The following is a 24088-nucleotide window of genomic DNA, read 5'->3' on the forward strand; positions in this document are numbered from 1 at the left end:
CCAGAATTATCACAAGTCACCGCCTGTCTTTGTGCATTGACTTGCTAAGCGTTCACTTCATATATGTTATACTGAAGATGATCAATTAAAAGGTCCATATTGTGAGCGAGACACGATGTATATTTTTCTATCCGGATAACTGGGAAATGTTTTGCTATTAATGGGATAAATGGATTTTCTGAAGATGAAGGGCATCTCGCTGGATTTAAGAGTCTCCATTTTTCTTTTCTGCGTTGTGACTGCAATCAGTGGACAAATTCGTTATTCTATACCAGAGGAGATGAGGAAAGGGTTGTTTGTTGGAGACGTTGCAAAAGACCTCGGCTTGGATGTTAAAAGGTTGGTTTCTGGTCGAGCTCGACTTGTCATAGATAATGAAATTCAGTATGTCGCGCTGAACCAGAACAAAGGCCATATCATTGTCAATGAGAGAATTGACAGGGAAAAGATATGCGCGAAGAAGTCGCCATGTAGCTTTAGTCTAGAAATTGTCCTTGAAGATCCACTTGAATTGTTTTCTATTACCGTTGAAATACAAGATGTAAACGATCATGCTCCTGCATTTCCCAAAAAAGAAATAAATCTTGAAATTAGCGAGTCGACGCCTACGGGCACTGTATTCCTTCTTGACAGCGCAGCTGATCCTGATGTAGGAATAAACTCCCTACAAAGTTACTCATTAAAGAAAAACGATTATTTCATCCTGAAACAACAAACTCGAGCAGATGGCAATAAATTTGCTGAATTGGTGCTCGAACATCGTTTAGACCGCGAGAAGCAGAGCGAACACAGGCTCATTCTGACTGCTGTAGATGGGGGGGAGCCGCAGAGGTCTGGGACGGTAAATATACATGTTTCTGTTCTGGACGCGAACGACAACGCACCTGTTTTTATACAGTCAGTGTACAAATCATCCGTCTCGGAAAATGTTTTGAGAGGCACAGTTGTTGCTAGAGTCAGTGCCGTAGATGCGGACCAAGGTTTCAATGGTAACGTCACGTATTATTTCACTCATATAGAGGAGGATTCTTCGTGTCCATTCACAATAAATCCATACACGGGAGAGGTTACGCTCACCGGTGAAATTGATTACGAAGTTTCTTCAAATTATGAAATAAATATTCAAGCCAAAGACCCGTGGGGTTTAGTGGGTGCTAGTAAATTAATGATAGAACTCGTAGATGTCAATGATAACAGTCCACTAATTATAATGGCGTCATTTTCTGGTAAGATATCCGAGGATTCGCCACCCGGAACTGTCGTGGCGTTGATTAGTGTCCAAGATAAAGATTCTGGTAAAAATGGGCAAATTCATTTAAAAACAGATGAAAGGCTCCCGTTTAAAATTAAATCATCTCTAAGGAACTATTACACTTTGGTTACAGAGCAAAATTTAGACCGAGAAGGGCTGTCCAAGTACAACATCACCCTCACGGCCACAGATGAAGGGTCACCTGCCTTATCAAGCACAAAAACTGTCATTTTAGATGTTACTGATATTAATGATAACTCCCCAGCTTTTAGCCAACATGTTTACAACACTCAGGTAATGGAAAACAATTCTCCTGGTGTCGCATTAGTACAGATCCACGCTACGGATCCCGATCAAGGTCAAAATGCACGCATATCATATTTTCTGATTGATGGCGAGATCAGTGGACATCCTGTCTCCGAATTTTTCTCAATCAACACTGAGACTGGAGTCATTCAGTCTCTGCGTTCACTTGACTACGAACAAGTCAAAGAGTACAAGATACGAGTCAAAGCTCAGGATGGAGGCTCGCCACCATTAAGTAGTAACACAACAGTTATTGTTCGTGTCCGGGATCAGAACGACAACCCCCCTCAGGTCCTGTACCCAGTCCAGACTGGTGGATCAGTGGTGGCTGAGATGGTGCCTCGTGCAGCAGATGTGGGCTATCTGGTGACTAAAGTGGTGGCTGTTGATGTGGACTCTGGACAGAATGCCTGGCTCTCGTATAAACTGCAGAAAGCCACAGACAGGGCGCTGTTTGAAGTGGGCTTACAGAATGGAGAAATCAGAACTATCCGCCAAGTGAGTGATAAAGATGCTGTGAAACAAAGACTGACTGTTATTGTGGAGGACAACGGACAGCCGTCTCGTTCAGCTACAGTCATTGTTAACGTGGTGGTGGCGGACAGCTTCCCTGAAGTGCTGTCTGAGTTCACTGACTTTACACAGGACAAGGAGTACAATGACAACCTGACTTTTTACTTGGTGCTGGCTTTGGCTGTAGTGTCCTTCCTCTTCATCACGTGTGTGGTGGTTATTATATCAGTGAAAATCTACAGATGGAGACAGTCCCGCATCCTGTATCACTCCAACCTCCCTGTGATTCCATATTATCCACCACGTTACTCAGACACTTTGGGCACAGGGACTCTCCAGCACGTGTACAATTACGAGGTGTGCAGGACGACTGACTCCAGGAAGAGTGACATCAAGTATTCGCAGCCGATGAGTCAAAGTTTGGTTAGTGTGGATGACACCGGAATTGAAACGCTGAAGAATGGAAAGCAGGCATCAGTATTGTCTCGCATGTCTACTCTGGTAAGTTGGACCCAAGTCACACCTGCAATATTTGTTTGTCTTGATAATATTGATTGAAGCCAGAATAGTGCGCATTTGTATGCCATATCACAGGACCATCAACTGACTCTCGTTCACTGTCCATGGTGCTGAACTGCTGCTTTAAGCGCAAACACTGTTGTGTCAGGGCTTTGGGTTGACATGAGACGATTTTAAACCACAATTTCGTGGATATTACTCCTCATATACTACTACTACTACTACTACTACTACTACTACTACTACTACCAAGAATAAAGTATATAATTTGTTTTGTTCCAAGAGCAAGTGGTTATTTAATGCAAGGTTGATTGTCAAACATGTTCACATTTTTCGAGAGTTAAAAATCACCTTTGAGTTGAAAAAATAAGATATTTCATGTAAATGAAATAGAGTCCTATCTTTTTCTTGATCATGTATATCCTTTTTTAAAAAAAAAAAATAGAAATCACATAAAACTAGCAATCAGGGACATGCTGCACATTTCCTATAGTGTTGCAGTTATAGGAAGAATATTCCCAAAAGCACTGAACTCATGAGTGTTTATGGGATACATGTTTCATGTTTTATCCTCCAAGTGACGCTGTTGTCTGGGAAATCAATGGTAGCCTGCATTGTGACTCAGTACTGCTCCCTCCCCTGTTGTTTTGCATTTGACTAGGCTACGTGTTCGGTGTCTCAGACGAGCAAGTACTCACACAATTTATGAGTCTATCGTTAATCTAAATCAAGGGGGAATGTATTTGTTTTCCACTGTGTTTTGAAATTTCGATATCCTTATCTGGAGAACCACATTTCATCATGGAATTTATAGAAAATCTTCGAAGCAGAGGTACAAAATGGCGATTGCAATGGGCAGTATATGCGTTTTTTCTGCAACTCTGTCTTAATCAAGCGGAGGCACAAATCCGTTATTCGATCCCTGAGGAGATGAAGAAAGGCTCCCTTGTTGGTAATGTAGCGCAGGATCTTGGTTTGGATCTGAAAAGGCTTCGTTCTGGGAGAGCCCGTATCGTGACCGGAGAAAACATCCATTACATCGAGCTGAAGACAGACAAAGGGACTCTGGTCGTGAATGAGAGAATAGACCGGGAGCAGCTCTGCGGAGACGTCACACCGTGTAGTTTTACGTTTGAGATTTTATTGGAAAACCCAATGGAGCTTCACCCCGTGACAATAGAAGTTTTGGACGTAAACGACAATGCTCCCACTTTTCAAAACAGTCATTTGGAATTTGAAATAAGCGAATCTGCTGCGCTTGGTTCTCGTTTTGTTTTAGCGAGTGCGGACGATGCTGACGTGGGAGGAAATGGTCTGCAGGACTACGTATTGAATCCAAGCGAACATTTTGTATTGAAACAACATGTAAATCCAGACGGCAGCAAATACGCCGAAATGGTTCTTCAGAAACCGTTAGACAGAGAGCAACAGCCACGCCTGTCTCTAAAGTTGTTGGCTGTGGATGGTGGACATCCACAAAGATCTGGTACAGTTAATATAGTTGTAAATATTCTGGATGTTAACGATAATGCCCCTGTGTTTAATCGGTCTCTATATAAGACAATGGTGATTGAAAATGCTCCAAAAGGCACGCATATTGCCACTGTGAGTGCAAGCGACAAAGACAGCGGCTCGACAGATAGGTTGAAATATTCATTTTCTAAATCGAAAGCAGGGGTAGCTAATATGTTTGATATTGATGAGTCCACTGGAAGAATCTTCGTGGCAAATGCGATAGATTTTGAAAAAGACAAGAAGATTGAATTCAGAGTTGAAGCAAAAGATCAGGGTGGATTGACAGATTCTTGCAAAATTGAAATTGAGGTTATTGATGTTAATGACAATGCTCCTGTTATCAACGTCATGTCATTCACTAGTCCTATATCGGAGGACTCTCCTTCTGGCACTACAATTGGTATAATTAATATTAAAGATCTTGATTCGGGCGATAACGGACAAGTACGTTGCATAATCGAGGGTAATATCCCGTTTAAAATGAAATCCAACGTCAGGAATTATTACGCATTAATGACTGATGCTGCATTAGATCGCGAAAATTTGTCAGAATACAATATCACTGTTATTGCGTCAGATGCAGGATCTCCTCCCCTCTCAACTAAAATAACTTTTAATTTGAAGATATCTGATGTCAATGATAATGCACCTGTTTTTCCACGAGGTCCATACAGTGCATTCGTATCAGAGAATAATCCTCCAGGTGCATCACTATTAAGTGTTCATGCAATAGACCCCGATACAAACCAGAACGCGCGCGTTTCCTATATTTTGGAAGAGCGTGGAATCGGTGGATCTCCCGTTTCTGATTATGTGTCAGTAAATGCAGAAAGCGGAGTAGTGCACGCAGCGCGCACATTTGATTATGAGCAGCTGAAACAGCTGGTTTTCGTGGTCAAAGCTCAGGATGGAGGCTCTCCTCCACTCAGTAGCAACGTGACAGTGAAGATAGTGATCCAGGATCAGAACGACAACCCCCCTCAGGTCCTGTACCCAGTCCAGACTGGTGGATCAGTGGTGGCTGAGATGGTGCCTCGTGCAGCAGATGTGGGCTATCTGGTGACTAAAGTGGTGGCTGTTGATGTGGACTCTGGACAGAATGCCTGGCTGTCGTATAAACTGCAGAAAGCCACAGACAGGGCGCTGTTTGAAGTGGGCTCACAGAATGGAGAAATCAGAACTATCCGCCAAGTGAGTGATAAAGATGCTGTGAAACAAAGACTGACTGTTATAGTGGAGGACAACGGACAGCCGTCTCGTTCAGCTACAGTCATTGTTAACGTGGTGGTGGCGGACAGCTTCCCTGAAGTGCTGTCTGAGTTCACTGACTTTACACAGGACAAGGAGTACAATGACAACCTGACTTTTTACTTAGTGCTGGCTTTAGCTGTGGTGTCCTTCCTCTTCATCACGTGTGTGGTGGTTATTATATCAGTGAAAATCTACAGATGGAGACAGTCTCGCATCCTGTATCACTCCAACCTCCCTGTGATTCCATATTATCCACCACGTTACTCAGACACTTTGGGCACAGGGACTCTCCAGCACGTGTACAATTACGAGGTGTGCAGGACGACTGACTCCAGGAAGAGTGACTGTAAGTTCGGCAGAGCTGGTAGTCAGAACGTGCTGATAATGGACCCCAGTTCTACAGGAACCATGCAGAGGATACAGAGTGAGAAGAGCATCCTGGATGAACCAGACTCTCCTCTAGAGGTCAGTTCCACAGTTTAATTTTCAATTTTATGTTGTCATTCGTTCTTTATTTTAATGAACAATTACTTTCCTCAGCGACCCTTTCAGTACCTTGGATAGCACCTCAGAAAGACTACATCCTGAAAGGAATTATTTTACTGCAAGTCACACCAGATTATCTTTTACCACATCGAAATTCTTACATGTGTTGTTTAAATATGTTTTATTTTTTAAGTAATGTGCAAGCGATTTGCAAATTACTAAATATAAAACTTATAATAAACCTATAATAAAACTTTTTATACAATATATAATATGAACCATTAATTGTGCTGACTTCTTAATCATACACAGTTGTACACAGAGCAGACAGTCCAGAGCTTAAAATAATATTGATATTGTTTTTAAGCCTATAATGACTCAGAAATACTGATACAATATCTTGTTATCTATGCAAGTCCCAATACTCTGTTAATGTGTTATGGCTGCTCGAACTACATCACGAACATTTTGGAGATATTTAAGGCTCATGTGCTCATGCGCTCCTCTAAAACTTGCTCAAATTAATTTGTTTCATCTTGAAAATATAACTGAACGTACTTTATAAGGAATTTAGTTACGTTGTAATTCTATCACATAGTCTCGGTTTTAGTTCTGTGGTCTTGGATTCATTTGATGTTCACATTTTGGACTCAAAGGGACGCTGTTGGCCAGCAAAACCTTTTCTGTGTTGTTTTGTCATTCAGTCCGTCCCCCTACTGACTACATTTTGCAGAACGCTGTCTGTGTTTTGTAGAGGTTCAATGGACGCAAGAGAGAGCATCGTGCTTAGGACCTGCATTTATAGTTAGAAACATGTTCATATTTTGCCAGGACAGGGATTCATAAAAAAACAAAAAACAGCTTTTCCTCCGTTTCCATTTCAACATTTTCTTCTATTCTTTGTTGCCATGATGGCAACTCGAGGATCTCTCGCCAATAGAAACGCAAGATGTCAGGATTTTCCGGGACTGCGACGGTTTATACAAATGCTGATATTCCTGCTTCATGTTGCGAACATGACTGAAGGTCAGATTCGTTATTCTGTGCCAGAGGAGATGAAGAAAGGCTCCCTCATCGGTAATGTAGCACATGATCTTGGTTTGGATTTGAAAAGGCTCCGTTCAGGGCGGGCCCGCATCGTGAGTGGGGAAAACATCCAGTACACGGAGCTGAAGACAGACAAAGGGACTCTGGTCGTGAATGAGAGAATTGACCGGGAGCAGCTCTGCGGAGACACGACGCCATGTAGCTTCAGCTTTGAGGTGATTTTAGAAAACCCTATGGAGTTACACAGAATTACTGTCGAGGTTTTGGATATAAATGATCACGCTCCCGTGTTCCCGAACACAGATAAGTCTATTAGTTTTGAAATGAGTGAATCAGCTGTAGTGGGAGTTACATTTCCATTACAGAGTGCAGAGGATTTAGATGTGGGGCAAAACGCTTTGCAGGATTACGTTTTATCACCAAACGACAATTTTATATTGAAGCAACATGCAAATCCAGACGGAAGTAAATATGTTGAAATGGTGCTTCAGAAACCTTTGGACCGAGAGCGACATCCACATTTGTCCTTAAAATTGATCGCAGTTGATGGAGGAACACCACAGAGATCTGGTACAGTAAATATAGATGTCATTGTCTTAGATGCAAATGACAATGCTCCGATTTTTAATCAATCGGTCTATAAAGCATCTGTGATGGAAAACACAATGAAAGGCTCAAGAATTACTGCAGTAAATGCCACAGACGCTGACAGTGGTTCAAATGGACTCATTAGTTACAGTTTATCTAAGACAAAAGGGAGTGCAGCGGATATATTTAGTATTGATGAAAAGACAGGCACGATTTCTGTGTCTGGTCTGATAGATTACGAAAGACACCGAAAGTACGAGGTGAGGGTGGAGGCAAAGGATCAGGGTGGACTAATTGGAACTAGTAAAGTTATATTCGATGTGTCTGATGTCAACGACAATGCTCCAGTGATAAACACCATGTCGTTTTCCAGCCCTGTATCTGAGGATGCTCCTCCAGGAACAACGATTGCTATATTAAACATAAAAGATGCAGATTCTGATAAAAATGGGGAAATCAAATGCTCTATTGATGTCAAACTTCCCTTTAAGATCGAATCATCTATAACGAACTATTACAATTTGATTTCTGATCAATATTTTGATAGAGAATCAGTTTCAGAATATAACATCACAATAACAGCCTCTGATTTCGGTTCCCCCCCTCTTTCCAGCGCCACAAAATTACACCTTAAAATTTCTGACGTAAATGACAACGCACCGTTATTTGATAAAGCCATGTACTCTGCTTACGTCACAGAAAATAATTCCCCCGGCCTTTCTGTATTTGCTGTCAGCGCGCGAGACAAAGATTGGAATCAAAACGCCAGAATCTCGTATCTTCTGGAGGACACACAAGTCAGTGGTAGTCCAGTCTCTTCTTATGTTTCTTTAAACTCTGAAACTGGAGTCCTTAGTGCGGTTCGTTCTTTTGATTATGAGCAGATCAAACGGCTTGAGCTGGTAGTCAAAGCTCAGGATGGAGGCTCTCCTCCACTCAGTAGCAACGTGACAGTGAAGATAGTGATCCAGGACCAGAACGACAACCCCCCTCAGGTCCTGTACCCAGTCCAGACTGGTGGATCAGTGGTGGCTGAGATGGTGCCTCGTGCAGCAGATGTGGGCTATCTGGTGACTAAAGTGGTGGCTGTTGATGTGGACTCTGGACAGAATGCCTGGCTGTCGTATAAACTGCAGAAAGCCACAGACAGGGCGCTGTTTGAAGTGGGCTCACAGAATGGAGAAATCAGAACTATCCGCCAAGTGAGTGATAAAGATGCTGTGAAACAAAGACTGACTGTTATAGTGGAGGACAACGGACAGCCGTCTCGTTCAGCTACAGTCATTGTTAACGTGGTGGTGGCGGACAGCTTCCCTGAAGTGCTGTCTGAGTTCACTGACTTTACACAGGACAAGGAGTACAATGACAACCTGACTTTTTACTTAGTGCTGGCTTTGGCTGTAGTGTCCTTCCTCTTCATCACGTGTGTGGTGGTAATTATATCAGTGAAAATCTACAGATGGAGACAGTCTCGCATCCTGTATCACTCCAACCTCCCTGTGATTCCATATTATCCACCACGTTACTCAGACACTTTGGGCACAGGGACTCTCCAGCACGTGTACAATTACGAGGTGTGCAGGACGACTGACTCCAGAAAGAGTGACTGTAAGTTCGGCAGAGCTGGTAGTCAGAACGTGCTGATAATGGACCCCAGTTCTACAGGAACCATGCAGCGGATACAGAGTGAGAAGAACATCCTGGATGAACCAGACTCTCCTCTAGAGGTCAGTTAAACAGTTGAACTTTTCCTGCTTGGTTTCTTTTTTTATCTCTCTCTTTCTTTCAATGAAAAACAGTTATATCTGTCAACGTCACTTTCAGCACCATGGACAGCATCTCAGTGAGCTTGTGTGACTTGAAAGGAATTCTTTAACATCCTATTTCAAGATTCAAACGTGGATATGTTTTTCGGGCTGACCACCTTTTCCTACAAGATTTTATTTGATCTCAAACTTATGTGAACTTGATAATCATTAAAAGGGATAGTGCTCGTGGAAGTTGAAGTATTTTGTCGCTTTTTTAAAAATCATAATTAATCAGAAACATTACACATGGTCCCTGACATTGGTCGAAGTATTGCTTTCAGTCAGTGTTGTTTATGAAGCTCTTCTATTAATAACATAAACATTTCTGTCGCCCTAACTTTCTTTTAAGAGACCAGTTTGAAGTTAAACACTTCCAACCTCAATTGCTGTGCATCTTGTGAAACATAGAAATCCTACATTCACATTGTTATCAACTCTACATCCCAGATATCTTGTTTTTCATCCAAGTCCCAATACTCTGTTACACAGACTAAATCAATGTGTTATGTGGTTTCAAAACTACAGATATATGAGCGAAATGTGGAACATAATTATTTTGGAGCTCATGGAGAAATGGCCTTTGAAGAACTTTAATTGCTTTTAGCTTAGTTTTGTCATTCTAATTGCTGTCTGTATGTTGTGAGTGTACCTCCCGCATGACTCCATTGAAAAAAAGAGGTTTGAAACCTCAATTGGACTTTCCTGGATTAATACAAGTTAAATCAAACTAAAAAGTTTTTTTCTAATTTACTTTTTATATCTTGAATATGGAACTGAAAGTACAGAAGAATTTGACAATTATGTACGTGGCAAATCTATCATGGTGTCTCGGTTTTAGTTCTGTGGTCTTGGATTCATTTGATGTTCACATTTTGGACTCAAAGGGACGCTGTTGGCCAGGAAAAAAAAAATCTGTGTTGTTTTGTCATTCAGTCCGCCCCCCTACTGACTACATTTTGCAGAAGGCTGTTTGTGTTTTGTAGAGGTTCAATGGACGCAAGAGAGAGCATCGTGTTTAGGACCTGCATTTATAATTGAAAACGTGTTCATATTTCACCAGGAATCGGGATTCATAAAAAAACCCAGGTTTTCCTCCGTTTCCATTTAAACCATTTTTCTATTCTTTGTTGCCATGATGGCAACTCGAGGATTTCTCGCCAACAAATGCGCGAGATGTCAGGATTTTCTGGGACTGCGACGGTTTATACAAATGCTGATATTCCTGCTTCATGTTGCGAACATGATTGAAGGTCAGATTCGTTATTCTGTGCCAGAGGAGATGAAGAAAGGCTCCCTCATCGGTAATGTAGCACAGGATCTTGGTTTGGATCTGAAAAGGCTCCGTTCAGGGCGGGCCCGCATCGTGAGTGGGGAAAACATCCAGTACACGGAGCTGAAGACAGACAAAGGGACTCTGGTCGTGAATGAGAGAATTGACCGGGAGCAGCTCTGCGGAGACACGACGCCATGTAGCTTCAGCTTTGAGGTGATTTTAGAAAACCCTATGGAGTTACACAGAATTACTGTCGAGGTTTTGGACATAAATGATCACGCTCCCGTATTCCCTAACATTGACAAGCCTATCCTCCTGGAAATAAGTGAATCAGCTGTAGTGGGAGTTACATTTCCATTACAGAGTGCAGAGGATTTAGATGTGGGGCAAAACGCTTTGCAAGATTACGTTTTATCAGTCAACGACAATTTTATATTGAAGCAACATGCAAATCCAGACGGAAGTAAATATGTTGAAATGGTGCTTCAGAAGCCTTTGGACCGAGAGCGACATCCACATTTGTCCTTAAAATTGATCGCAGTTGATGGAGGAACACCACAGAGATCTGGTACAGTTAATATAGATATCACTGTCTTAGATGTCAATGACAATGCTCCGATGTTTAATCAATCGGTCTATAAAGCATATGTGATGGAAAACACAATGAAAGGCTCAAGAATTATTACAGTAAATGCCACAGACGCTGACAGTGGTTCAAATGGACTCATTAGTTACAGTTTATCTAAGACAAAAGGGAGTGCAGCGGATATATTTAGTATTGATGAAAAGACAGGCACGATCTCTGTGTCTGGTCTGATAGATTACGAAAGACACCGAAAGTACGAGGTGAGGGTGGAGGCAAAGGATCAGGGTGGGCTTACCGGTTCAGGTAAAGTTATATTCGATGTGTCTGATGTCAACGACAATGCTCCAGTGATAAACATCATGTCGTTTTCCAGCCCTGTATCTGAGGATGCTCCTCCAGGAACAACGATTGCTATATTAAATATAAAAGATGCAGATTCCGATAAAAATGGGGAAATCAAATGCTCTATTGATGGCAAACTTCCCTTTAAGATCGAATCATCTATAACGAACTATTACAATTTGATTACTGATCAATATTTTGATAGAGAATCAGTTTCAGAATATAACATCACAATAACAGCCTCTGATTTCGGTTCCCCCCCTCTTTCCAGCGCCACAAAATTACACCTTAAAATTTCTGACGTAAATGACAACGCACCGTTATTTGATAAAACCATGTACTCTGCTTACGTCACAGAAAATAATTCCCCCGGCCTTTCTGTATTTGCTGTCAGCGCGCGAGACAAAGATTGGAATCAAAACGCCAGAATCTCGTATCTTCTGGAGGACACACAAGTCAGTGGTAGTCCAGTCTCTTCATATGTTTCTTTAAACTCTGAAACTGGAGTCCTTAGTGCGGTTCGTTCTTTTGATTATGAGCAGATCAAACAGCTTGAGCTGGTAGTCAAAGCTCAGGATGGAGGCTCTCCTCCACTCAGTAGCAACGTGACAGTGAAGATAGTGATCCAGGACCAGAACGACAACCCCCCTCAGGTCCTGTACCCAGTCCAGACTGGTGGATCAGTGGTGGCTGAGATGGTGCCTCGTGCAGCAGATGTGGGCTATCTGGTGACTAAAGTGGTGGCTGTTGATGTGGACTCTGGACAGAATGCCTGGCTCTCGTATAAACTGCAGAAAGCCACAGACAGGGCGCTGTTTGAAGTGGGCTCACAGAATGGAGAAATCAGAACTATCCGCCAAGTGAGTGATAAAGATGCTGTGAAACAAAGACTGACTGTTATAGTGGAGGACAACGGACAGCCGTCTCGTTCAGCTACAGTCATTGTTAACGTGGTGGTGGCGGACAGCTTCCCTGAAGTGCTGTCTGAGTTCACTGACTTTACACAGGACAAGGAGTACAATGACAACCTGACTTTTTACTTAGTGCTGGCTTTGGCTGTAGTGTCCTTCCTCTTCATCACGTGTGTGGTGGTTATTATATCAGTGAAAATCTACAGATGGAGACAGTCTCGCATCCTGTACCACTCCAACCTCCCTGTGATTCCATATTATCCACCACGTTACTCAGACACTTTGGGCACAGGGACTCTCCAGCACGTGTACAATTACGAGGTGTGCAGGACGACTGACTCCAGAAAGAGTGACTGTAAGTTCGGCAGAGCTGGTAGTCAGAACGTGCTGATAATGGACCCCAGTTCTACAGGAACCATGCAGAGGATACAGAGTGAGAAGAACATCCTGGATGAACCAGACTCTCCTTTAGAGGTTTGTAAACCGTTTTACTTTTGTGCCTGTATATACAATCTTGTTCTTTCTGAATCTTCGTTCTTTTTCGCACTTCATGTGTAGTTTAGCGTTTGCGTAATTTTCAGCACCATGGAGAGCAGCTTTCTGTGACTTATTCTGAAGTGCAATATCCACATGATTTTGGAAACGCTTTTCATCGTGTGTGTGAACCTAAGGCTCATATACAACCTTCTGCCTTTTCAGCATCTTGGACAGCTTCTCAGTTTGCAACAGATATTGTCCCCTTTCAAGGTGTATAAAAGCGGGTTTCACTTCAATCTAAACAATACAATAGAAATTGAAATTGAAAATTCAATACGGACACACACACGAACATACATTCAAATTGCATACGTCTGTTAAAACGTGAAGTATTGCAGTAAACAGTTGTACTGCTCTTAGAAGTAATACGGATTACCTGTTTGCACTTGTTTACATAATATAAGACTATGTCGTTTGTGATTCGAATGGAACTAAATCCCAGTGTTGTATAACGTGTCTGTGATTTCAAAGCATTTGTTCAGTATCGTTATTCTCAAGTCTCTTGGTTCCTGCTTTGATGGATATGCAGGGTTTAAAACATGAAGTGGGAATGCTGAGATATGTCCTTCATGATGCAGGATGTCTTGCGTATGCAACAGGAGGTGTCGGCAGACGTGTTTGTTCATTGCTTCTGTGCTACTTTGTTCACCCTCTGCAGTGCTTTCCTGGCATGTATTGTTTGGCGTGTTTGGGAACTTAATTGTTCGTGTTTATAACGATTTGAACGGCAGGCTTATCTTCGACGATCAATAGCTGTCACTGTTATGGAAGAACTGTATAAATTCCTTCTCGCTGGTCTCTTTTCCAATTTATTTATTTTTTAATCGGGACTTTCTCCCCTGGAACATTTTATCACCTACCGTTTGGAAATCACCCCGACGAAACGCTTAATTTTTAATATCAGTCCTCTTAAGACCTAAATGTGTTTTCCTCATTTCCTTGCTTACATCGATATTTTTTTAACTTATGCTACTATCTATGTAGAGGCATCTTTTAGCATGTCGTATGACAAAAAGTATAGGTTAGGGAAACGAATACGACTATGTGACTTTGCATTTAGGCACTCAGTGATTGCAGTTTGCATGTCTGTTTCTGTGATAAATACCTAATCCTTTTATAAGCGGCATCGGAGTCTATCTATATATTTCCTCTGAGGGACGCTGTTGCTTGCAAAAAAATGTACAGTGTTTGCCCGAGCATTGCTTCCCTCGTCGTCTCGATTAGAGGAGAGGCTTCTTCTTGTGGTAGATAAACGGTGACATACGCAGCGACGGAATAGATCTTTTGCACTAATTTTCGACCTTTTTTTTCTTTCACTTTTTCCCCCACGATTTGTGATTTCTCTGAGGATTCTTTTTGTGAAAGACGTTTGTTTTTCAGTCTAACATGGCTCCTCACGCCGTACTGCAACGTTTTAAATGGCGTTTTCTGTCAGTCTCGCTGTGGCCAAGATGGATAGTCACATATTTTCTCTTCTGCAGTTCAGCGGTAAATTCTCAGATACGTTTTTCAGTACCAGAGGAGATGAAGAAAGGTTCTTTGATCGGTAACATGGCACAAGACCTCGGCTTGGATCTAAAAAGGCTTCGTTCTGGCCGGGCCCGTATCGTGTCCGGAGAAAACACCCAGTACATCGAGTTGAAGACAGACAAAGGGATTCTAGTTGTGAATGAAAGAATCGACAGAGAACAGCTTTGTGGAGACGTCACACCGTGCAGCTTCAACTTCGAGATTATTTTGGAAAATCCAATTGAGTTGCATCGCATTATTGTTGAAATACTGGATGTTAATGACCATTCGCCTGTGTTCCGAAATAACCACATACAGATGGAAATAAGCGAATCTGCTGTTGTTGGCTCTCGCTTTGTGTTGGAGAGTGCGGATGACCCAGACGTAGGAGCAAATGGACTTGAAGATTATGTTTTAAGCACATCCGACAATTTTGTACTGAAACAGCATGGCAACCCAGACGGCAGTAAGTTCGCAGAAATTATCCTGCAGAAACCTTTAGACAGAGAGGAGCAACCCCGCCTCTCATTTAAGCTGATAGCTGTTGATGGTGGAACACCACAGAGATCCGGTACTGTAAATATTGATATTACTGTGTTAGATGTAAACGACAACCCTCCCGTATTTAACCAGACTGTGTACAGAGCCACTGTCTTAGAAAATTCAAAATCAGGCTCTCACGTCATTACCGTGAATGCCACAGATGCTGACAGCGGCTCAAACGGGGATGTGAGTTACGCGTTTTCTAATTTAAAGGGAAATTTGGCTGATACATTTAAAATCGACAAGACCACGGGTACAATAACGGTGACTGGGCAAATTGATTTTGAAAAGGACAAAAAGCATGAAATAAGAGTTGAGGCAAAAGATCAAGGAGGGTTGACGGATCTCAGTAAAGTAATCATTGATATTGTCGATGTTAATGATAATGCACCGGTGATTAACGTCATGTCCTTTTCTAGTCCTCTGTCTGAGGATGCTCCTATTGGTTCTACTGTCGCAGTGTTTAATGCTAAAGATGCAGACTCAGAGAGAAACGGACAGATCATGTGTACAGTAGATAAAAGTTTACCATTTAAAATTAAATCATCCTTGAGTAATTACTACTCACTCGTTTCAGATTCAGCTTTTGACCGTGAAAGCACACCAGAATACAACATTACTATAACTGCCACAGACTCAGGGTCTCCGTCTCTCTCCAGTGTCATAAAGTTGCACCTTATTCTGTCTGATATAAATGACAACCCCCCCTTATTTGACAACTTAATATACAATGCTGTCATTACGGAAAATAATTCACCAGGGATATCAATAATCACTGTAAGCGCACTGGACTCTGATTGGAACCAAAATGCGAGAATTTCATATATCTTAGAAAACACACATGTTGGGGGATTCCCAATCTCCACTTACGTGTCGATAAACTCAGAAACTGGAATTCTTAGCGCAGTTCGGTCTTTTGATTATGAGCAGATCAAACAGATTCAGCTGGTCGTCAAAGCTCAGGATGGAGGCTCTCCTCCACTCAGTAGCAACGTGACAGTGAAGATAGTGATCCAGGATCAGAACGACAACCCCCCTCAGGTCCTGTACCCAGTCCAGACTGGTGGATCAGTGGTGGCTGAGATGGTGCCTCGTGCAGCAGATGTGGGCTATCTGGTGACTAAAGTGGTGGCTGTTGATGTGGACTCTGGACAGAATGCCTGGCTGTCGTATAAACTGCAGAAAGCCACAGACAGGGCGCTGTTTGAAGTGGGCTTACAGAATGGAGAAATCAGAACTATCCGCCAAGTGAGTGATAAAGATGCTGTGAAACAAAGACTGACTGTTATAGTGGAGGACAACGGACAGCCGTCTCGTTCAGCTACAGTCATTGTTAACGTGGTGGTGGCGGACAGCTTCCCTGAAGTGCTGTCTGAGTTCACTGACTTTACACAGGACAAGGAGTACAATGACAACCTGACTTTTTACTTAGTGCTGGCTTTGGCTGTGGTGTCCTTCCTCTTCATCACGTGTGTGGTGGTTATTATATCAGTGAAAATCTACAGATGGAGACAGTCTCGCATCCTGTATCACTCCAACCTCCCTGTGATTCCATATTATCCACCACGTTACTCAGACACTTTGGGCACAGGGACTCTCCAGCACGTGTACAATTACGAGGTGTGCAGGACGACTGACTCCAGGAAGAGTGATTGTAAGTTCGGCAGAGCTGGTAGTCAGAACGTGCTGATAATGGACCCCAGTTCTACAGGGACCATGCAGAGGATGCAGAGTGAGAAGAGCATCCTGGATGAACCAGACTCTCCTCTAGAGGTCAGTTTACTTGTGTAATTTCTCCCCTTTCCCCATTTTTATGTTTGGGCTTTGAAAAAAAACAATAGACGTTGACCTGCTTCCTTTATTTTCAGCACCTTGGACAGCATCCCCCTCGTGATTAATTGTATTGGACTCTTCCTCCGTTGTTTTTTTCTCCCGTGTTTTACAGTGGTGGTGACATTCAGAGTGACATCATATACTGGTGATTGTTGAAAACACCTTTTTAAAAAAAAACCTATAGCAACTGATTTTAACTATATTCCTTCATCTTACAGTATATAGTTTAAAGACATTCAAAATTTATTTTTTTCTTTCTCGGTGTTCCTGTTTTCAAACATTGAACATGTTAGGAGTAATTTATTTTTTGTTCCAAAACAGTCATGAGCATTTCCATATTTGTTTCAGTTTTTGGCCACTTTAGATTTGAATTCCAAAATTGTGTCTTTTTAGATGAGTAGGTAATTTGTCTATTCCAATGGTTATTTTAGGACAATAGGATGTGAATTTTCTATTAATTAATTTGTTTCATTTACCAGTCAACTAAGAGTGTTCATGTAATATTTACAGAAATGAATCTGTGTTGCATTGTGTTATTCATTTTGAACTCTAAGGGACGCTGTTGGTCAATCCAATTTAAGCTCCAGAGCATTACTGAACAGTCCCCTCCCTCACCAGCCTATCCTGTGAAAGAGCGATTGGTAGTGTGCATTTTGTAGGCTGACAGAGGCAAACAGAATCGTGACATCTGACATCTCTCTTCGGATGCTTACAAACCAACATCCTACTTCTTTACAGTTTTATTCTGCGAAAGATAATTGGTGTGCCGAGAGAGTAATTGTGTGTTATTTCTCGGATCATGGCATGTGGAATACCTCCCTTCAATCGTTGCGTGAAATGGCGAACTGGCTGCGGACAAAACTGGCTGAATCTGCTCGTTTTCTTCTTGTATCTCAATCAAATGGTCAGCGGACATATCCGATATGCAATCCCGGAGGAGATGAAGAAAGGCTCCCTCATCGGTAATGTTGCTCAGGATCTTGGTTTAGATGTGAAAAGGCTCCGTTCAGGGCGGGCCCGTATCGTGACCGGAGAAAACATCCAGTACACCGAGCTGAAGACAGACAAAGGGACTCTGGTCGTGAATGAGAGAATAGACCGGGAGCAGCTCTGCGGAGACGTCACACCGTGTAGTTTCAGCTTTGAGGTGATTTTAGAGAACCCTATGGAGCTACATCAGATTACAGTTGAAATAACAGACATAAATGATCACTCGCCAACGTTTAAAAGAGATAGAATCAATTTTGAAATCAGCGAATCAGCAATTGCAGGTGCCCGATTTACATTGACGAGGGCTGAAGACCCTGATGTGGGTGTTAATGGACTCAGAGAATATTTTCTGTCTGAGAATACTAATTTTATTCTGAAACAAAACTCGAATGCAGATGGGAAAAAATATTCTGAGATGGTGTTACAGAAGCCTTTAGACAGAGAGACAAATCCCAGACTATCTCTCAAGCTGATCGCCGTAGACGGTGGATCACCGCAGAGATCTGGCACAGTAAATATAGACATCGCTGTTCTTGATGCCAATGATAATGCACCTGTTTTTAACCAATCTGTGTACAAAGCTACAGTGATGGAAAACTCTCAAAGAGACACTTACGTTACCACTGTTAATGCTAGTGACGCTGATTTCGGCTCAAATAGTATCGTAACATATTACTTTTCAGACCTAAACAGTGGTCTCAGTGATTTGTTCACAGTTGATGGAAAAAATGGTGTAATTTTAGTTGCGGGTTCAATTGATTTTGAAAAGAGTCAAAAATACGAAATTAGAATTGAGGCTAAAGATCAGGGAGGATTGACGGATTCAAGCAAAGTCATAATTGACGTGACTGATGTGAATGACAACACCCCTGTCATAAGCGTGATGTCATTCACTAGTCCTGTGTCAGAGGACTCTCCTCCTGGTACAACTATAGGGATCATAAATGTTAAAGATCTTGATTCAGGTGATAATGGTCAAGTGAACTGTAGAATAGAAGAAAATGCACCTTTTAAGATTAAATCCAATTTAAGAAATTATTACACTTTGGTCACAGATACAGTCTTAGATCGTGAAAGTGTTTCAGAGTATAACATCACTGTGGTTGCGACAGATGCAGGAATTCCTCCCCTCTCGTCAAGGAGAACCTTTCATTTGAAGGTCTCTGATGTTAACGATAATGCACCAGTGTTTCCACGAGGTGTTTATAATGCGTTTATCACAGAGAATAACTCTCCAGGTGTGTCTGTTGTTACGCTGAGGGCCAGAGATCCTGACGAAAACCAAAACGCCCGAATATCTTATATTCTGGAAGACACTAATGTCGGTGGATCTCCAGTTTCTGATTATGTTTCAATAAATGCAGAAAGCGGAGTAGTGCACGCAGCGCGCACATTTGATTATGAGCAGCTGAAACAGCTGGTTTTCGTAGTCAAAGCTCAGGATGGAGGCTCCCCTCCACTCAGCAGCAACGTGACAGTGAAAATGGTTATCCAGGATCAGAACGACAACCCCCCTCAGGTCCTGTACCCAGTCCAGACTGGTGGATCAGTGGTGGCTGAGATGGTGCCTCGTACAACAGATGTGGGCTATCTGGTGACTAAAGTGGTGGCTGTTGATGTGGACTCTGGACAGAATGCTTGGCTGTCGTATAAACTGCAGAAAGCTACAGACAGGGCGCTGTTTGAAGTGGGCTTACAGAATGGAGAAATCAGAACTATCCGCCAAGTGAGTGATAAAGATGCTGTGAAACAAAGACTGACTGTTATAGTGGAGGACAATGGACAGCCGTCTCGTTCAGCTACAGTCATTGTTAACGTGGTGGTGGCGGACAGCTTCCCTGAAGTGCTGTCTGAGTTCACTGACTTTACACAGGACAAGGAGTACAATGACAACCTGACTTTTTACTTAGTGCTGGCTTTGGCTGTGGTGTCCTTCCTCTTCATCACGTGTGTGGTGGTTATTATATCAGTGAAAATCTACAGATGGAGACAGTCTCGCATCCTGTATCACTCCAACCTCCCTGTGATTCCATATTATCCACCACGTTACTCAGACACTTTGGGCACAGGGACTCTCCAGCACGTGTACAATTACGAGGTGTGCAGGACGACTGACTCCAGAAAGAGTGACTGTAAGTTCGGCAGAGCTGGTAGTCAGAACGTGCTGATAATGGACCCCAGTTCTACAGGGACCATGCAGCGGATACAGAGTGAGAAGATCATCCTGGATGAACCAGACTCTCCTCTAGAGGTCAGTTTACTTGTGTAATTTCTCCCCTTTCCCCATTTTTATATGTGGGCTTTGAAATACAAGAGACGTTGACCTGCTTCCTTTATTTTCAGCACCTTGGACAGCATCCCACTCTTGATTAATCGTGTTGGACTCTTCCTACGTTGTTATTTTTTCCACCTTTTGCAGTGGTGGTGACATTCAGAGAGACAACATATACTGGTGATTGTTGAGAATTCAAAAAAAATAACAAGCAACTGATTTTAGCAATTTCACTTCATCTTACAGTATATAGTTTAAAGATATTCAAGATTTCTTTTTTCTTTGGTGTTCCCGTGTTTAACAACTGAACGTGTTAGATTTCATTTATTTTTTGTTTCAAAGCAGACATCAGCATTGCCATATTTTTTTCAGTTTTGTGACCAATTTAGATTTGATTTCCAAAAGTATGTCTTTTTTTCATATAAGTAGATAATTTTCCGTGTCACTGGTTATTTCATAACATTTGGATGTGAATTTTCTATTTATTAATTTGTATCATTCACCAGTCAACTAAGATGCAATATTTGCAGAAATGAATCTGTGTTCCATGGCGTTCTTGATTTTGAACTCTAAGGGACGCTGTTGGTCAATCCAATTTAAGCTCCAGAACATTACTGAACAGTCCCCTCCCTCACCAGCCTATCCTGTGAAAGAACGATTGGTAGTGTGCATTATGTGGGCTGACAGAGGCAAACAGACTCGCTTCATCTGACATCTCTCTTTGAATTATATCACATGAGTCAGACTTCTTTGGAGTGTTCGTCCGTGTAATTAGTTTGTTTGTAACTGCCGCTGGAAATTGTGCTTTTCTTGGATCATGGCATGTGGAATACCTCCCTTCAATCGTTGCGTGAAATGGCGAACTGGCTGCGGACAAAACTGGCTGAATCTGCTCGTTTTCTTCTTGTATCTCAACCAAATGGTCAGCGGACATATCCGATATGCAATCCCGGAGGAGATGAAGAAAGGCTCCCTCATCGGTAATGTTGCTCAGGATCTTGGTTTAGATGTGAAAAGGCTCCGTTCAGGGCGGGCCCGTATCGTGACCGGAGAAAACATCCAGTACACCGAGCTGAAAACAGACAAAGGGACTCTGGTCGTGAATGAGAGAATAGACCGGGAGCAGCTCTGTGGAGACGTCACACCGTGTAGTTTCAGTTTTGAGGTGATTTTAGAGAACCCTATGGAGCTACATCAGATTACAGTTGAAATAACAGACATAAATGATCACTCGCCAACGTTTAAAAGAGATAGAATCAATTTTGAAATCAGTGAGATAGCTAATGCAGGTGCCCGATTTACATTGACGAGGGCAGAAGACCCGGATGTGGGTGTTAATGGACTCAGAGAATATTTTCTGTCTGAGAATGATTATTTTGTTCTGAAGCAAAACTCGAATGCAGATGGAAAGAAATATGCTGAGATGGTGTTACAGAAACCTTTAGACAGAGAGACAAATCCCAGACTAGCTCTCAAGCTGATCGCCGTAGACGGTGGATCACCACAGAGATCTGGTACAGTAAATATAGATATCGCTGTTCTTGATGCCAATGATAATTCACCTGTTTTTAACCAATCTGTGTACAAAGCTACAGTGATGGAAAATTCACCAAAAGACACTTACGTTACCACTGTTAATGCTAGTGACGCTGATTTTGGCTCAAATAGTATTGTAACGTATTACTTTTCAGACCTAAACAGTGGTCTCAGTGATTTGTTCACAGTTGATAGAAAAACTGGTGTAATTTTAGTTGCGGGTTCAATTGATTTTGAAAAGGACCAGAAATACGAAATTAGAATTGAGGCTAAAGATCAGGGCGGATTGACGGATTCAAGCAAAGTAACAATTGATGTGACTGATGTGAATGACAACACCCCTGTCATAAGCGTGATGTCATTCACTAGTCCTGTGTCAGAGGACTCTCCTCCTGGTACAACTATAGGGATCATAAATGTTAAAGATCTTGATTCAGGTGATAATGGTCAAGTGAACTGTAGAATAGAGGAAAATGCACCTTTTAAGATTAAATCCAATTTAAGAAATTATTACACTTTGGTCACAGATACAGTCTTAGATCGTGAAAGTATTTCAGAGTATAACATCACTGTGGTTGCGACAGATGCAGGAATTCCTCCCCTCTCGTCAAAGAGAACCTTTCATTTGAAGGTCTCTGATGTGAATGATAATGCACCAGTGTTTCCACAAGGTGTTTATAATGCGTTTATCACAGAGAATAACTCTCCAGGTGTGTCTGTTGTTACGCTGAGGGCCAGAGATCCTGACGAAAACCAAAACGCCCGAATATCTTATATTCTGGAAGACACTAATGTCGGTGGATCTCCAGTTTCTGATTTTGTTTCAATAAATGCAGAAAGCGGAGTAGTGCACGCAGCGCGCACATTTGATTATGAGCAGCTGAAACAGCTGGTTTTCGTGGTCAAAGCTCAGGATGGAGGCTCCCCTCCACTCAGCAGCAACGTGACAGTGAAAATGGTTATCCAGGATCAGAACGACAACCCCCCTCAGGTCCTCTACCCAGTCCAGACTGGTGGATCAGTGGTGGCTGAGATGGTGCCTCGTGCAGCAGATGTGGGCTATCTGGTGACTAAAGTGGTGGCTGTTGATGTGGACTCTGGACAGAATGCCTGGCTGTCGTATAAACTGCAGAAAGCCACAGACAGGGCGCTGTTTGAAGTGGGCTCACAGAATGGAGAAATCAGAACTATCCGCCAAGTGAGTGATAAAGATGCTGTGAAACAAAGACTGACTGTTATAGTGGAGGACAATGGACAGCCGTCTCGTTCAGCTACAGTCATTGTTAACGTGGTGGTGGCGGACAGCTTCCCTGAAGTGCTGTCTGAGTTCACTGACTTTACACAGGACAAGGAGTACAATGACAACCTGACTTTTTACTTGGTGCTGGCTTTGGCTGTAGTGTCCTTCCTCTTCATCACGTGTGTGGTGGTGATTATATCAGTGAAAATCTACAGATGGAGACAGTCTCGCATCCTGTATCACTCCAACCTCCCTGTGATTCCATATTATCCACCACGTTACTCAGACACTTTGGGCACAGGGACTCTCCAGCACGTGTACAATTACGAGGTGTGCAGGACGACTGACTCCAGGAAGAGTGACTGTAAGTTCGGCAGAGCTGGTAGTCAGAACGTGCTGATAATGGACCCCAGTTCTACAGGAACCATGCAGCGGATACACAGTGAGAAGAGCATCCTGGATGAACCAGATTCTCCTCTAGAGGTCAGTTTACTTGTGTAATTTCTCCCCTTTCCCCATTTTTATGTTTGGGCTTTGAAATACAATAGATTTTGACGTGCCTCCCGGTATTTTCAGCACCTTGGACAGCATTCCACTCTTGATTAATCTTATTGGACTCTTCCTACGTTTTTATTTTTTCCACCCTTTGCAGTGGTGGCGAATTCAGAGTGGCAACATATACTGGTGATTGTTGAAAACATGTTTTGTTTTGTTTTTATTTTTTTAAATAGCAACTGATTTTAAAAATTTGCCTTCATCTCACAGTATATAGTTTAAAGAAATTCAAGGATTTTCTTTCTTTCTCGGTGTTCCCGTGTTCAAACACTGAACATGTTAGGGGTCATTTATTTTTTGTTTTATCACAGTCATGAGCATTGCCAGATTTTTTACACTATATGACCAATTTTGATTTGATTTCGAAAATTCTCTTTTTTAGATGAGTAGATATATTTTCTATTTCGCTGGTTATTTTATAACAATAGGATGGACGTTTTGTAGTAATTAATTAGTATTATTTACCAGTCAACTAAGACTATCCATGTAAGAGTTGCAGAAATGTGTCTGTGTTCCATGGTATTCTTCATTTTCAACTCTAAGGGACGCTGTTGGTCAATCCAATTTAAGCTCCAGAGCATTACTGAACAGTCCCCTCCCTCACCAGCCTATCCTGTGAAAGAACGATTGGTAGTGTGCATTATGTGGGCTGACAGAGGCAAACAGACTCGCTTCA

General features: G+C 42.2%; 5 protein-coding genes across 12 annotated transcripts in view; all 5 read left to right on the top strand.

Moving 5' to 3' along the window:
- LOC306828998 (protocadherin gamma-A11-like) overlaps positions 1 to 24088 on the top strand; it is a gene marked incomplete at its 5' end in the record, with an annotated part of 180141 nt that overhangs the window by 23773 nt on the left and 132280 nt on the right. For 2 of the 8 annotated variants that reach the window (XM_079351790.1, XM_079351805.1), the window contains one exon: positions 71 to 2572. The exons of 4 other annotated variants lie outside the window; for them this stretch is intronic. In XM_079351790.1, the coding sequence (XP_079207916.1) occupies positions 170 to 2572 (2403 nt within the window). Of the gene's footprint in view, positions 1 to 70; positions 2573 to 20551; positions 23341 to 24088 lie in introns of those variants that run through there. 2 more of the 8 variants (XM_079351811.1, XM_079351795.1) reach the window with 2 other exon arrangements.
- LOC306828995 (protocadherin beta-16-like) lies at positions 3034 to 9987 on the top strand. Its single transcript, XM_079351765.1, has 2 exons — positions 3034 to 5780; positions 7826 to 9987. The coding sequence occupies exons 1-2, from the start codon at positions 3392 to 3394 to the stop codon at positions 9211 to 9213; spliced, it is 3777 nt and encodes a 1258-aa protein (XP_079207891.1). The 5' UTR covers positions 3034 to 3391; the 3' UTR covers positions 9214 to 9987.
- On the top strand, positions 10130 to 12974 carry LOC306829008 (protocadherin beta-16-like). Its single transcript, XM_079351825.1, has one exon. It carries the CDS (start codon positions 10418 to 10420, stop codon positions 12953 to 12955), a length of 2538 nt encoding a protein of 845 aa, XP_079207951.1. The 5' UTR covers positions 10130 to 10417; the 3' UTR covers positions 12956 to 12974.
- Positions 14318 to 24088, top strand: part of LOC306829013 (protocadherin gamma-A11-like) — a 36134-nt gene continuing 26363 nt past the window's right edge. Inside the window, exon 1 of the mRNA XM_079351829.1 lies at positions 14318 to 16759. Coding sequence (XP_079207955.1) covers positions 14321 to 16759 — 2439 coding nt within the window. The 5' untranslated portion in view covers positions 14318 to 14320. The remainder of the gene's footprint in view (positions 16760 to 24088) is intronic.
- LOC306829015 (protocadherin gamma-A11-like) lies at positions 16793 to 23550 on the top strand. The gene is made up of 2 exons (XM_079351833.1): positions 16793 to 20227; positions 23510 to 23550. The coding sequence occupies exon 1, from the start codon at positions 17619 to 17621 to the stop codon at positions 20076 to 20078; it is 2460 nt and encodes an 819-aa protein (XP_079207959.1). The 5' UTR covers positions 16793 to 17618; the 3' UTR covers positions 20079 to 20227; positions 23510 to 23550.

This window comes from Symphodus melops (assembly GCF_947650265.1).
Source record: "Symphodus melops genome assembly, chromosome: 9".
NCBI classification, from domain to species: domain Eukaryota; kingdom Metazoa; phylum Chordata; class Actinopteri; order Labriformes; family Labridae; genus Symphodus; species Symphodus melops.

Bases quoted from the DNA above. Each gene is read 5' to 3' on its own strand.
- LOC306828995 (XM_079351765.1), top strand. From the start codon at position 3,392: ATGGAATTTATAGAAAATCTTCGAAGCAGAGGTACAAAATGGCGATTG. The intron at 5,781-7,825 runs GTGAGAAGAGCA...ACAATGCTCCAG, and splicing joins AACCATGCAGAGGATACAGA to TGATAAACACCATGTCGTTT.
- LOC306829015 (XM_079351833.1), top strand. From the start codon at position 17,619: ATGGCATGTGGAATACCTCCCTTCAATCGTTGCGTGAAATGGCGAACT.
- LOC306829008 (XM_079351825.1), top strand. From the start codon at position 10,418: ATGATGGCAACTCGAGGATTTCTCGCCAACAAATGCGCGAGATGTCAG.